We start from the raw sequence: 15060 nt of genomic DNA, 5'->3' as shown, positions 1-15060 counted from the left end.
TCATCTCCCCCGCACACGCTTCCCACATCCCCGAAGGCAAGAAGGTCATAATCAGCTGTGGGTCTCCAGCCTCGCCCAGCCCACCGGGTTTTCTGATCATTTTGATGCTTGGACGGGCGTTAAAGGCTCCCAGCCTCCGTTCACACCGTTATTAATTTCTGACTCCCTGGTGGAAGCATTTACATGAGAATTGAGCACCTCCCACCTTTTATTTTGTCAGAATCCAAAGTCGGGGCAACGGGAAAGTCTTTGTTCCCCCAGAGCTTTGGAGACGGGAACAAAGCTGGGCGGGGCTAGAGCTGGGGCCGAGGGGAGGGGCTTTGGGGCAGGTGGGCGTGTGGGCAGCGGAGAGCCCAGCCCCAGAAGGGAGGGGGCGCTGGGAATGGGGTGGGAGGCTGGCGCGGGAGAGGCCGGGTGGGGAGGCTTGTGTTCCCGGCAGGGAGGAAGCAAATGAACAAGGATGTTAGGCACCGAGTGGGAGCGGGAGCTTAGAGACCCGTGTTGTTGCCTCCCCAGCGGCCACGTCCCCTTTTCCTTCCTTAGTCACCGCACCTGATTTTATTCAGGCTTCTCCGCTCTCCTCCTCTTCCCTGAGCCAAGCACCATTACTCCATCCCCCTCACTAGGTGTCAGTTTCGGAATAGCCATGTCACCCAGTTCAGACCCATAAGAGCAGAAGTCTGCTGGCGGAGGGAGGTTCTGGGAAAAGTTTCTTGGATCATTGAAAGAGACACGCACCCAGGAAGAAACTGCCCTCTCCTTTACTGGCTGTTTTCGGGTCTGGCTGTGATGTCTGGAACCATGGCAGCCACTTTGTGACTATGAGGGGGGCTCAGCAGCCCAAGATGGAAAAGACATGTGTCCTTGGTTATACCAATCCTGGGGCTCTCCTACCTTAAGCCTTCTTATGATTATTCAAGATAATAAAATTTATTTCTCAATTGAGTTATGTTTTTTGGTTATTCAGCCAAAATCATGCAGACGCAAGTATGAATTTTCACCCCTGTTTTGCAGATGAAGCCAGTGAGGCCCAGTGAAGTACATGCACTTGCCCAAGGACACAGCCTCGACATGGTGCAGCCAGGACGTGAACTCTGTCTTAGGAGGAAAGCTGGTTTTGCTTTCGTTTTTGTTTTTTGCTTTGCATTTTTGGCAGCTCTGAAGCGGGTCCACCTTCCATTTCTCCACAGCAGCGTCACGGCTTCTGACAAGTGAGGACAGGGGAGGTTGGGGTGGGGCTGAGACTCGAACCCGGGGCCCCTTCTGCACCTCAAGGTCCTCAGAGACGTGAGAGTCTTCCTCACTCTCCAGCCCCTATCAGTTTGGGATGAACCCACTGGAAACTACAGATCTGCCTTTGGCCCGCTCCAGGTCCCCGAGTTTGGCCACCAGGGGCCGCTGTGGTCACACCAGGGCCCTCCTAAGGAGCGGACCAAGGGAAACTTGGAACCTGGGGACTCGTTTCCGTCTCCGGCTTAAGCGTCCCTGAGGTGTGCGCTGAGGCTGTGTAGGAGTCAGGAAACATCTCCTAGAATGAGAGAAGTTTGCCTAGACGGTCCTAAGAAAGCCCAAATTCGAGGGCCAAGTTGCTGTGTGCCCTCAGGCAAGCTGTGCCCCCTCTCTGAACCTCAGTTTTCTCATTTACAAAATAAGGGGCACTCATCCCCACTTCTAAAATTAAGGCTTCATCTCCCTAATATGGGCCTAGTTCAATAGCGTGGACAAAGTCCGATTACCGTGCGGTAGCCCGAGACATGAGGTCACCGACTCCAGGTCAGGTGAGGCCTCCAGTTCTTGCTTTGCCCCAAACTCACTGTGAATCCTTGGACAGGTGAGCCCCCACTCCTTGGGCCTCAGTTTCCCCAGTTGACACACAAGAGGTCAGACTCTGTTTCCTGGGGTTGTTTGTTCCTTGGGATGTTAATAGAAACAAAAATCTGGTGGTAAAAAAAAAGTTGGGGAATAAACAGAGGGCTGGATGGCTAGAATGGTACAGCAGATGTGGCAGAATGTAAAACTGGCAGATCTGCATATATGGGGTGGGGTATGCTGGAGTTCTCTGCATGGGTTTTGTGTTATTTTTGCAACTGTCCTGAAATGATTTCAAAATCGCATTTAAGGAAAAAAAAAGTTAGGGGAATGCTGGGTTAAACAAAGTTCAAAGCATATGTTGCCTGCAGGACTTTTCAGAGCCTTTTATATGAAAATACAATTTGTGCCTCTAGGGGCGGGGTGGAGGAATGGAATGTGCATGTTTCTCAAACTCTTTTTCACCCAGAAACCCACTTTCCAGGGTGCAGGTCTTGGGTCAGTGCCAGCCTAGGTGACGATGGTAATCACACACCTATCTCTGTGGTGCATCTTCTACCTGCTGGGCTCTGCAGGGCTTTTGGCCACTGATCACCGATGTCCCATGCCACGTGGTACATTCTGTGTGATCTTAGCTCCATTTTCCTGGCGGTAAATTGGAGACTCCAGGGTGGGTGGGGTATCATTTGCCCGAGGCCACGCCCCTGCGCGGTGGCGTCAGGATTCGAACCAGATCTGCCCGGCTCTGCAATCACTAGGCCACCCTGCCGGCCCGCCCTTCTGACGTGGCACCCCTCTGTCGCGCTGAGGGTCACCTGGGGAGCCCGCAGCTGCTGAGGCCAGTTTCCCTTCCTCCTCCCCGCCCCCTGCCTGGCTGGCGAGCTGCTGAGGGTGGGCATTCAAACACAAGACCTCCCGCCCGGCTTGCCGCCCGGGCCCCAGCTTCCGGCTGCCAGGAGAGCACCCCCCACACGCCCCCACGCACCCCTTGAGAGCCCTCAGGGCGCACAGGCGCCTGCGCAGGGACCTGGGAGCTGAGCAGCCAGAGGTGGAGGTGGCGGGTTCGAAGTTCAGCCCTGGGGTTCGAGCTTGACTCGGTTTCATCTTCCCAGAAATGGGGAGGGTGCTCCCAAGGCCTGGACACGAGTCGAGGAAACGGGGCGCTGCCGAGGAAAGGTGAGCGACCTCCTCTCGCGGGTCCCGATGCCCAGCTGAGCGGGCAGCGTCTATTCCGCAAGACGGGGTCATCATCCACTAGTTAGGACAGCGAGACGACAGCCGAGGCTACGTGCCTGCCACCGATGGCAACCGGATCGGACAGGTCAGCTCGAGGGGGTGGGTGGGCCCAAGACAGTTAAACGGGAGGAGGTGGGGGCCCTGGAGCCAGAGCTGGAGATTGATTTAAATGTAAACGACAAACAAAGGTTTGGGGCCTGGGCAGGTGTGGGGCTCGCCCCTCGGCCTCCATCACTCAGCAGGAAGCCCTGGTGGCCCAGACTGGGGTCCCAGGGCTGGGCCTCGGTGCTGACGCCCAAGACGCCCCATTTGGGGGTGCGGGGCTGTTGGGGAGCCTCTGCGTGGCGGAGGCTCAGATACAGGCAGGCTGTGTTCCGTCCCAGCCGCTTCTCCGTCCTCGGCCGGGGAAGCTGGATTAAGGGATTGCACCTGCCTGGCCCGCCAGCCTCACCTGCGACGTGGAGCTACCTGTGGGGTACTGGGGACCACGGCGTGGAGCCGCCACCTGTGGGGCTTGCGGGGACGGTGGGCTGATAGCGTCGTTGCCACCTGCCCTGCCCCTCCGATGTGGGAAGCAAAGGTGACTGTAAAAGGGCAGGGCGGTGGCATGCAGGCATGGCTACCCTGGAAGGCCCTTTGAGATCAGCCGCCTGGGCCCCAGATGGGGAAACTGAGGCTCAGGGCAAGAACTCTAGCTGGGCTCTCCGGGCCAGGCCTGACCGTCCCCACTGCCATGCATGTAGAGCCCCCTGTGGCAAGTGAGAGGTTTCCCAGGAGTGTAGACGGAGTCCTTGGCCCAGAGAGAGGCTCCAGCGTGGGTGGACGTGCTGGTGGCCCCTGGGAAGAGCCGAGCCCCAGGCCACTGCCCAGCCTCAGCCCTGCTGCGCCCCCAAGTGCTCCGTCTCCTGGAATTCCATCTCTGGTTCTGAACAAGCGGGACGGCCTGGTCCAGGGTCGCCCGCGGCGGTAGTGGTAGGATTCGCACCCTGGCCTCGCTCACTTCTGAGGCTGCACACTTGCCTGTGGGGCTCCTTGGCCTCCGGGGCTGCCCTGGGTGCTGTGACTGCCGAGCTGGGTGGGCTGCGTGTGTGCTGGGGGCGGGGCGAGGGGGAAGGACTGAGGGTCCCCAGGCAGCCTGACCTGCGACACAGGGCCTGGGGCCAGAGACCTGGCTCCCTGCTACCATCCTTGTGGCCATTTCTCAGATTGTCCTCCCCTGTAAAATGGGGGTGAATTTTTTTTTTTAGATTTTTAAAAAATTTATTTCTCCCCCTCCCCCCCAGTTGCCTGCTCTCTGTCGATTCGTTGTGTGTTCTTCTGTGTCCCCTTATATTTTTGTAGGTAGCACCAGGAATCTGTCTTTTTTTGTTGCGTCATCTTGCTGCATCAGCTCTCCGTGTGTGCGGCTCCACTCCTGGGCGGGCTGCGCTTTTTTCGCGCGGGGCAGCTCTTTGTGGGGCGCACTCCTTGCACGTGGGGCTCCCCTATGCGAGGGACACCCGTGTGGCACAGCACTCCTTGCGCGCATCAGCACTGCGCATGGCCAGCTGCACACGGGTCAGGAGGCCCGGGGTTTGAACCGCGGACCTCCCATGTGGTAGGTGGATGCTGTATCCGTTGAGCCAAATCCACTTTGGGGGTGCGGGGGGATTTTTTTTAAATTATGGTCCAGATCAGGGGGTTCTAAGAATCAAATGAGGTCAGAAAAGCCTGTGGCCAACTGCCGGGCGTCCCTATGACTTCCGCGGCTTAGACTTTCCCAGCTCGCTCCCTGGGGCTGGGCGTGGGCCTGGCTCCTGCTGCAGCACAGAAGGGCGGGGAATGAGGCCGGCCCTGGACAGCCCTCCCGGGCCTCTGTTTCCTCCCCCATGTGTGGGTCCCTGGGAGGCGGCACACCCCTGGGGACGTACCTGCTAGACCTGGGGGGCCTGGACGTAGGGAGGTGGGCATCAAAGGCCACACCGCAGGGCTGCACTCGGGACGCCCCCTCTGCTTCCACCATATGGCCAGCCAGGGCTGTGCGTGGGAACAGCGGCTCCCGGGCCCCCCACCTCCCCGATATTGGGCTGGCAGTCCATGGGGAAAGAGCGGGGAGGTGAAGGCAGGACGAGGTGTGAGAGTCCACGCTGTGGGGTGTGAATCCCAATTCTGCCACGGAATTGCTGTGTGACTTTGGGCAGGTCGCTTCCCGTCTCTGGGCGACATTTGCTTCTTTTTGGATACCCTCCCCTAACAAGGACACTGTGAAGCTCCTGTGAGACCCAGCACATGTGAAAATGCTGGAAGCACCGAAAGTGACTGATAACTGCTGAGCTCTGTGTGGCAGGGATGGCTCCAGAAGACGCAGGGACCCGCCTGTGTGTGCTGGGGCATCTGGCCTGGCCGGGGCCGTCCGGGGAGGTGGCTGCTGGCCAGCCACCTGGCCCGACTCCTCGCCACACAGCCCCCGTGGACGCCTGGCATGTGCCGGGCACAGAGGCGGCGCCGGGAGGGGATTTAGTGACGGGGCAGGGGCAGCACCGCAAGCCCGAGGGCTTACACCGGCCCCGCCGCTGCCCCGCCGCGCCAGGATAGGCCAAGAAACCCCGCAGCCAAGTGCTCGGCGCCCAGGAGGTGCCCGGGGTCCCGGCGGCGAGGGAGGGGCGAGCCCGTTTGACTCCCGAGGGGAGGAAGCGAGAAAAGCAACACCGGAGCTCCAGAACAGTCCGACAGCTGAGACGCCATCTGTGTTTTCCTTTTTTTTTTTTTTCTTTCTCTTTGCTTTTAAAACAATATAGTGCAGACTGCACTTCTCACAGTAGAATATAATGGTCAATTTTAGTATAAAAAAAAACATTCTCAGAGATTTGTAAATGCACTTAGTGCTTGAACAGGCCTTGGAGAGAGATACAGTACCGCTTCCGGGGCGCCACCGAGGGGCTGGGGGTGGGCACGGGACTTGGGGGGTTGGGGCTCAGGGCCTTAGTGAGGGCACCCCTGCCTGCCTGCCCCGCCTGGTGTGAGGGGGCCTGGGAGGGTGGTCCGCAGGGAAGGAGTCAGAGGGGGTCCCCCCAGCTAGAGCCAGTCAGTCACCCCTTGCCAGCTCCCAGGAGACCCCCAAAGCAGGGTAGGGTCCCTCTGAATGGGCTGGGACAGAGGACCCATTGCTAGCGCCTTTGTGCGATTGTGAAAATAGCGCCCCTTCCTCAAGATGCAGGAAATTGTCTTAATAAATATACAAGCCTAGGATGTGAGTGGCGTCCTCTTGGATGAGGTACCCTTGTGCAGTGTGCAGCTTGCACAACTGTGCCCGGCAGCCCTGTGAGATATACTGGAGGGGGAAAGGTAGTGGTCTTGGGTTTGGAGAAGGGGGATGGGGGTGTGAGTCTGTGTTAAGAAAGAATTGGGGGGCATGGGCTGGGGGGACAGGTAGTCCCTGGGGCTTCTACCAGAGTGGTCTTGACCTGGACTGGCCATTAGGGGCCAGTGTGGACCCGATGACTTCCTATAGGACCACTTTGCTCCTTTCTGCAGAGGCTGGGGGCTCTGGGGGGGAAGGGACCCACCCCTCTGTCCCCCCCCCCCCGGGGGGCTGCTCTGACCCCGCCCCAACTCCAGAGCTTCACGTTTCTTCCCCGCATCCCAGCCCGCCCGAGCCTCTCTCGGGAGAGCCAGGGAACCATTCCCAATTTCAAGTGGTCCCTCGCTCCCTGCCCTGCCAGCCGGGGCGGGCGAAGGTGCAGACGTCAGCGGCTGCCCTGGGCCCGCCCTTGGCCGGGGGCAGCCGGGTGGGGTGGGGGTGTCGGTGCACAAGGTGGCCCTGCCTCCCCCACGCGGGGTAGCGCTGTGCCTGCGGCCGGCCTGGCTTCCCCGCGGGTGCCTGTGGGCACTCGGGGGCGCCCGCGAACCGCCCTCCCTGCTCTGCGGCTCGCCTCCCCTCCCGGCGTCCCGTCCATCCATCCCGGCGCCCGCCGGGCCTTATCTGTAGACGGGCAGGCGGATGTGGGCGTGCTGGTGGTCCAGGAGCCGGGGCACGGCCACCGTCTCGTAGCCCTTGCCCAGCATCTGCTCCTTGATGCAGGGCGGCCGGATGTCGTTGATGAGATACTCCAGCGACTGCAGGCTGCTGCTCAGCACCGACGTGTTGCACGTGCTCTTGCTGGGCAGGCCCGCGAGGGCGTCCGCGGGGGGCCCCGCCAGCTCCCGGGCCGCCCCCGGCCCCAGCTCCGTCACCGCCACCGCCGCCGCCGCCGCAGGGTTGTAGCAGTCGCTGGTGGGGGTCACCAGCACGGTGTTCCAGGGGGCAGCGAAGTACTGGCCCACGGCGAAGCCGGCGGGCAGCCCCACGCCGCAGTTGAGGGGCGACCCGCTGGCCCGCTCATACGCCCGCCCCCCGCACGCCTCGGGGGACTTGCTGGCCCCTGTGCCCCCGCCGTAGGCGCGCAGCGGCTGGGGCGGCTTCTGCGGCCACAGCAGGTAATCCAGGCCGCCGTCCGCGTAGCCCGCGGGCTTGGCGGCCCCGGCCAACGTCAAGGCCGCCGTGGCGCCGGCGCCCAGCTCGGTGCCCTTGCGGCAGTCGGGCAGCCCGGCGGCCGAGTAGGCCACGCCGGGGAAGCTGGGCACGGGGCCGTGCTGGGCCGGGCTGGGGTGGGGGACGGCCACGGCCTGGCAGGCTGCGGGCGCCGTGCCTGGGACCTGGCACTGCTGGTTGAGCTGGTAGAGGATGCTGTGGATGGAGGGCAGGTTGGACGGCGGCAGGGGCAGGCCGCGGCCGGGCAAGGGCACGACGGAGGCGGCGGTGGCGGCCGCGGGCAGGCCGGGGGGCGGCACGGGTGCCTCTGGCGGCTTGGGGTAGACTAGGGGCCCCAGGGCGCTGGGCGCCGGGTAGGGCGCGATGCCCACCTGCACGGCGGCCGGCGACAGCTTGGTCCGCTTGCCCTCTGCGCTCTTGAGCATGCTTTTGGCAGGCCCGGCGGGCGCGGCCCCGTGGGAGGAGGAGACGGCGGCCTTGACGATGGCCAGCAGGCCCTGGTAGCCGGCGGCGTGCTGCGGGTAGGGGCTGTAGCGCTGGCCGCTGGTGTCATAGCCGTTGACGGTGCGGCCGAGGTGCTTGTGCTGGGGCACGCGGATGTTGGTGGGGAAGATCTTGATGGAGAGCGGGCTGTTGGCCACCTTCTCGGCATAGGCGTCCAGCTCGGCCGGGCTCGGGTAGCGGGAGGAATGCATGGCGCCAGCCGCCGTGTCGCCTGCAGGGACACGGAGGCGGGGAGAGCACGGGTGAGCCACAGCCCCAACCCCCCTCCCGGGGCCACCCCTCTCCTTTGCGCTCCCTTCGCTCACTAGCTCCTTGGGTCGTGCCCGCTCGACTTTTAACCTTTTTACCAAAATGTAAAGTATGAGATGGATGTTCTTATCCAACTGTTTTCTTGAGTTTTGGTTTGTCTTTTCAATGATTAAATGCACAGAATAAAGTTAGAAAAGCGTAAAGCGCGCCAAGGGCGCCGCACACGCCATGAGCTCGAGGAGCGTGCGCAGTGGAGCACACCCGCGCGGCGACGGCCAGCTCGGCCACTAAGCCCCGGCGTGACCGCCAGCCCAGCTTCTAGCCTCAGGGCCCGGCTGCGCCCGGGGCTCGCTGGTTTCGGGAGGGTCACCGGGTCACCGCGTGTGCAGGTGTTTGCTCCTCCCTACGCCAACGCGCCACTGTTTAGTCCTCCTTCCTCCTGCCGACAGGCATCTGGGTGTTGGAGCTGGGGGTGTCCGAGTGTACACAGTGCCCCGGTTGCCAACAGGCAGCGGGCTCTGCTGGGGGAGCATCCGGGGTGGCGCCTGAGTCTTCACTCTCCCCACCCGTCTTTACTCTCGCACGTGCTCTGGGCACCCCTTCCTTCTGTTCCTTGTCTGTAAAGTGGGAGGATGGTGACCTGCTGTGGGGAGGGGGGCGTGAGGACACGGGGAGGGGTCCGGGCCGGCGGGACCTTTCCCTCCTGCGCTCACCTGTGCTCCTCAGGGAAGAGGCAGGTGAGAGCAGGGGTGACCCCGCCGCCACCTGCAAGGCCAGCGCCTCTTTTTGTGAGCTGTCAGCGTGGGCTGGGGGTTGTAATTTGGGTGACAGGCTGACCGTCCCCACTGTCGGGGCACAACTGGCCCCCACGGCAGGGGAGGCAGGGCACAGGTGGGCAGCCCCTTCTTCCGCCCAGGACTCTGCTCGGCGGGGTGGAGAAGGGGCTGCTGCAGGAGGCACATGTGAAGCCAGCCAGGCCTGGGTCCGTGGAGTCCTGGCTGTGCCACCCTGGGCAAGTTTTAGTCCAACTGAGCCTCAGTTTCCCCACCTGTGGGATGAGGGTAACGACTGTGCCAGGTCTGCGGGGCAGCCTCGAAGAATGACCGTGCCCAGGGGCCCAGGAGAGGCTGGAGGAAGGTGACACCCATCTGAGCCTCAGTTTCCTCATCTGCTGCTTCTGGGGGTGGCATTGAGATGGTGGGAGTGGCGAGCACAAGTGGATGCTCTCTAGGCGTGAGTGCTGGGTCCTCCTCGTTGGACGGCGCAGGCCTTGCGGGGGCGGGGGGGCCGAGGGCTTGTATTGCCCTCCCTCTGGCACTGCCCCTTCCTTCTGGCACCGCCCCCTGCTGGCACCACCCCTTCCTGCTGACGCCTGCCCCCTCTGCTGGCACTGTGGCTCCCCACCAGCTCCAAGGCCACACAGCCACAGCCCCGTCAGCTCCGAGCCTCACTCCAGGACCCTCACGGGCTCATGGCTAATCTGAGCAAATGTGTGCTGTGGTGGGGGAGGCAGAGGCAGCTGGGGGAGCCAGGGAGGGGGCTTCGGACACAGCTTTCGGGAAGAAGTGGCACCCCGCCCAGAGGCTCTCAGAGAGATGGGGAGCAGGGAGAGAACATATTTCAGGTTTTCCAGAGGCGTGGAAGCATGTCCAGGGTAGGAACTGAAAATAATTCAGAGTAAGGGCGGGTCCAGAGCGGGTGTGGGGGGAGGCCGTGGGCGGGCCGGGGAAGGCAGGGAGGGTCTCGTGAGCGCTGGGTGCCCCGCCTTCACCGTAGGGCTGCTCTGCCCCCCGCGGGACACTGGGCAATGTTGAGACGCTTTTGGGTGTGACAACAGCCAGCGGGGGGCTATTACGGGCAACTGGTGGGCAGTGGCCAGGGCTGGTGCTCAGCAGCCTCCAGGGCACAGGCGGCCCCTAATGTGCCGTGGCGGAGAAGCCCTGCCTGGGGGCCGGGGGCCCTGGGGGGCAGCTGCGGCCTGCGGGGGCTCGTGCCCGCTGCTCCAGGCAGAGGGGCTGCGGGCCGACCTGGGCAGCGCCCTCCACCCTCTGACCTAACCTGGGCGGGCCGTGGGCCCCTGCCTGGGGCGGCCCCCTCCTAAGTGGCCTAAAATACACTCCATGTGGAGAACGGAAATGTCCCTTTGGCCAGTGGGGGCATCTTTCTCCAAGATTGGATTTAAACTACATTATACAAGCAATTTCATGGGCACTTAGCGCCGCTTGGAGAGTCCTGCAAAAAAAAAAAGGGACCAGCTCTTCATTTGCCAGCCATAAATCAGCAGTTGCTATAATGAGCACAAAAATGTCACTTTTATGCAATTTTACAGATGAACAAAACTGGTGAAATTAACTGTGGTAACCTACTACAGTCAGCAAAAGCGGCTGCCGGGGGAGAAAAAATTATATCTGTATGTATTTTTGTTCCTTCTAAACTCTCTGCCCAAGCAAGTTTCTGCCATTGTGGTGTGAAAACTCATTTGTCCTCACCATTATACTTTCATTTGGAGTTTATCTTGAGTATCCAATGAGCCACCAACTGTGAAAATGATTAAATCTACAAAATCTATCTAATGGATGGAATAAATTAGGTGTTTAAAACCTTTAAGGAGGAAAAAACTAAAATAAAAAGGTGATGCTCTGGTCCCGCCGTCATTTGCTGGAAGAAAGGGCCTGCCCTGCACCATCTGGCGGGTCTGTCCATCCAGCTTTTGTTGGAGCTGGCGGTGGGGCCACTGGTGAGGGGTTAGCGCGTGCCAGGCTCCGTGCCCACCTCCCTCCTCGACTCCTCTTGTTGGGAGCACCCAGCAACTCTTGAGGGATGGGTGGTGGTCCCCATTTTACAACTAAGGAAACGGGCAAGGGGGAGCGGCCGCCAGCCCTGCAGATGCCCCCGCCCCGGGTCTCAGCCCTGGGGTTGCACCTGCCGGTCCCCTGCCACTAGGACTGAGCTGTGGACCCAGGAAGCTACTTGGAGGTGAAGGCATCGGCCTCTGGGGCTAGGTCCTGAAAGACACCTGGCTTTCTCCTTGCTGGCTCTCTCGGGTCACTTGCCCTGGGGGAGCAGCCACCACGTGGGGGGACGGCGAAGTAGCCCGTGGAGAGGGCCACCGGGGGGAACCGAGCCTCCCGCCAGCAGCCAGCGAGGAGCCGAGGCCCCCAGCCGACCCCGTGGGTGCCCTCGCGGGCTCCAGGCAAGCCACGGCCACCGCCTCAGCTGGGGCTCAGGAGAGACCCCGAGCAGAAGCCCCCAGCTGAGCCACGCCCAGATCCTTCGCGAGAGATGACGAGGGAGCGTTGGTGTTCCAAGCCGCCAAGTGCCGGGTCACTTGTTCCACAAGCCATAGACAGCTATCCAGGGAAGCGGACTTGGCCCAGTGGTTAGGGCGTCCGTCTACCACACGGGAGGTCAGCGGTTCAAACCCCGGGCCTCCCTGACCCGTGTAGAGCTGGTCCATGCGCAGTGCTGATGCGCGCAAGGAGTGCCCTGCCACGCAGGGGTGTCCCTGCGTAGGGGAGCCCCACGTGCAAGGAGTGCACCCCTTAAAGAGAGCCGTCCAGCCCCAGCACGACAGAAAGTGCAGCCTGCCCAGGAATGGCGCCGCACACACGGAGAGCTGACACAACAAGATGATGCAACAAAAAGAGATACAGATTCCCGTGCTGCTGACAACAACAGAAGAGGACAAAGAAGAAGACACAGCAAAAAAAAAAAAAAAAAAAAAGACAGCTATCCAGGTCCTCGTTTTTAGGCAAGGACACATGAGTTCACAGCTTCCCAAAGCCACACGGGCAGCAAGTGCAGAGCTGGGACTGGAACTCTGCCTGACATCTTTTAAAAATTTTTTTGTACACAGTGCCATGCTGTTTTGACCACTGTAGCTTTTTTTTTAAGATTTCTTTCTTTCTTTCTCCCCCTTCCCCTCCTCCTGCCCTGCTGTTTTTACTGTCTGTGTTGTCTTCTCTTCTCATTTTCTCTCCTCTTGGATTTACCGGGATTCGATCCTGGGAATCTCTGACGTGGAGAGAGGTTCCCTGTCAATTGCGCCACCTCAGTTCCTGGTTTCTGCTGCACTTCACTTTGACTCTCCCCTTGTCTCTCTCTCTCTTTTTTAAAAGATTTATTTTTTATTTATTTCTCTCCCCTTCCCCTACTCCAGTTGTCTGCTCTCTGTGTCCATTCACTGTGTGTTCCTCTGTGTCTCAGTGGGACCCGGAATCTGTGTCTCTTTATGTTGCGTCATCTTGCTGCGTCAGCTCTCCGTGTGTGTGGCGCTACTCCTGGGTGGGCAGCACTTTCTTTCGTGCTGGGCGGCTCTCCTTACGGGGCGCACTCCTTGCGCGTGGGGCTCCCCTATGTGGGGGACACCCCTGTGTGGCAGGGCACTCCTTGCGCGCATCAGCACTGCACATGGGCCAGCTCCACACGGGTCAAGGAGGCCCGGGGTTTGAACCACGGTCCTCTCATGTGGTAGGTGAACATTCTATCCGTTAAGCCAAATCCGCTTCCCATCCCCTTGTCTCTCTTTTGTTGCATCAGCATCTTGCTGTGTGACTCACTTGGGTGGGTGCTGGCTCCCCGCACAGGCATGCTTTCTCTTCTTTTTTACCAGGAGGCCCCAGGGATTGAACCGGGTCCTCCCATATGGTAGGTGGAAGCTCTATCAGTTGAGCTACCTCCACTTCCCCAGCCTGACGTCTGAACCTGCCTGCAGCTGGCTCTCCCGCTCTAAGGAGGGACCTGAAGTCAGGCAGGAGGCTGGGAGGATGAGGATGGAGGGTGGGGGACATGCCCGAGGCCACTGGGCGGAGCTGTCACTCCTCCCCGAGACTCCGGCCTTGCTCCTGGGTCCAGCAGTGCCTGGAGGCGTGTTGGGTTTGGCCTGCTTCCTGCTCCCTGCGTGGAGGTGGGGCGCCGCCTGCCTCCAGGTCCCCAGGCTCTGGCTGACCTGACTGCAGGAGCCCTTGGCCCCTGCAAGCCTTCCCGGCTCCACCCTGCTCCCTGAGGGACTTGCTCCTGAGCAGACCCCAGGGGGCTTCAAATCCAGCCTTTTCCGGCAGTGAGGCAGAGGCGGCTGGAGCTCCCAGCCAAACCCCCCCTCGGGCTAGGCTGGGCCTGACCCAGCGCTACGAGGGCTGCAGACCCGGGGCTGGGGCAGGCCCGGCTGCCAATGTTCACATGGGACGAGGGGGAGGAGGCCCGCTGAACCTCTCCCACCTGAGGGAAGCGGGGCCCCGAGAGGCTGCTCGGCAGGCCAGACCCCCTGCCCCAGCAAGCGCGGGCACGGGGCCCCAGGGCCCCGCACAGAAGCCACCCCTCCCACTGCAGCGTCTCCAAGCCTACAGGGCACAGTAGGTGTCCTGCGGAAAGACTGAGGCTGTGGCCGGCCACACGGGCCAGGCCAGCGCTCGCCTGCGGCCGGCCGTGGCGCTTGGGCTGTGGGTCCTGGTGGAACCAGGCAGGGGCCGGCCCGCAGAGCACTGCCGCCAGCCCCGCGCTTGCCAGTGGCTGCCGGGGGCCCCTTTGTGCGGCCACTGTCCTGGGCCCCGAAGAAACAGCAGCAAACAAAAGCCTCTGCCCCTGCCACGCTAGTGGGGGAGACAATAAACAAATACGTGACCAGCAGCCACAAGCCCCATATGCAAGAATACAGCGTGTGCGGTCGTTCAAAACCAAGTTCACGCACTCTTTGACATTCCTCGCACAATTCGTGGAGTCTGAATTTCCTCCGTGCGAGCATGACCTGGATTCGGTGACTGGGTCTGAACGGAACGTGGTGGAGTTGCTGCGGCACGTGGTGGCAAAAGGCAATATGGCTTCTGCTTGGAGATCACACCCTCCCTTGGGACGTCCATCTTGGGACCCGGCCACGCGGAGAGGACACGTGTGGGTGCTTCAGCCAAGTGCCCCAGCTAGCTGAGGTCTTGGCCGGCAGCCAGCATCACCCACCAGATGTATGAATAAGCAAGGCTTCAGAAGATTCCAGAACCTCTTTCAAGTATTCTAATCGAGCGCCACCCCCTCGACATCCTGGAGCCGAGACACACCGTGCAGCTGCTGTTCCTTCTCCACGTTCCTGAGCATAATAAAGGGTGGTTTGGTGCCATCAGGTTTTGAGGATATTTGTTACGCAGCTATGACAACTGCAACAGCAGGGTACAGGGCACTTGAGTGACAGGACAGGGGGAAGCCTGGTTTGGATGTGGTGGTCAGGGAGGAGGTGGCTTTTGGATGCAGGAGGGAAGGAGGCGCGGGAGCGAGCCCTGAGGAAGCGGGAAGCGCGAGTGCAAGGGCTGTGCTGGGCGTGGCCGCAGCATGTTCGGGGCAGCAGGTGCTGCGGGCAGCAGGGGGGTTTGCAGTGCAGCCCGCTGGGGGCTCGGCCTGAGCGGAGGAGGCACAGGATCGACCTAGGTTTACAATTCCCCCGGGCATCGGGAAGACTGACGTCCTGGGAGCAGCCCGACCCGCCGTGGTGCACCCAGAGGCAGCCTTGCTCCGGCCGGGCCCCCAGCGTGGCACGGTGCCCGCACACTCTAAGTTCCTGCCGCAACTAGGATCCACTGGGCATTAAAAATGAGGGGATGTTTAGGGTACAGGTATGTGAGAGGAGGTTATGGAGCACGCCGTCCTACACAAGCCCGCTTGGTCGACTCGGTTCCCCTCCTTTTCTCCAGAAGGCTGTCAATCCAAAGACTAGGGGAAAAAAGCCCCAGATGCTCGCAGTACTTGCCCTGCTGCAGGAAGGGGGCAGT

At 61.2% G+C, this 15060-nt stretch overlaps 2 protein-coding genes across 2 annotated transcripts in view; one reads left to right on the top strand and one right to left on the bottom strand.

Moving 5' to 3' along the window:
- TRPV4 (transient receptor potential cation channel subfamily V member 4) overlaps window positions 1–2370 on the top strand; it is a 42705-nt gene extending 40335 nt beyond the window's left edge. The window contains exon 16 of the mRNA XM_012519636.4: window positions 1015–2370. Coding sequence (XP_012375090.1) covers window positions 1015–1037 — 23 coding nt within the window. The 3' untranslated portion in view covers window positions 1038–2370. The remainder of the gene's footprint in view (window positions 1–1014) is intronic.
- Window positions 2371–5774: 3404 nt separating this feature from the next.
- The window catches only part of FAM222A (family with sequence similarity 222 member A), a 52928-nt gene continuing 43642 nt past the window's right edge, over window positions 5775–15060 (bottom strand). The window contains exon 3 of the mRNA XM_004478440.3: window positions 5775–8270. Within this exon, the coding sequence (XP_004478497.2) occupies window positions 7003–8270 (1268 nt within the window). The 3' untranslated portion in view covers window positions 5775–7002. The remainder of the gene's footprint in view (window positions 8271–15060) is intronic.

This window comes from Dasypus novemcinctus, chromosome 19 (genome assembly GCF_030445035.2).
Source record: "Dasypus novemcinctus isolate mDasNov1 chromosome 19, mDasNov1.1.hap2, whole genome shotgun sequence".
Lineage (NCBI taxonomy): Eukaryota > Metazoa > Chordata > Mammalia > Cingulata > Dasypodidae > Dasypus > Dasypus novemcinctus.
The sequence above is the reverse complement of the archived record's forward strand: the minus strand, read 5'-3'. Positions and strand labels throughout refer to the sequence as shown.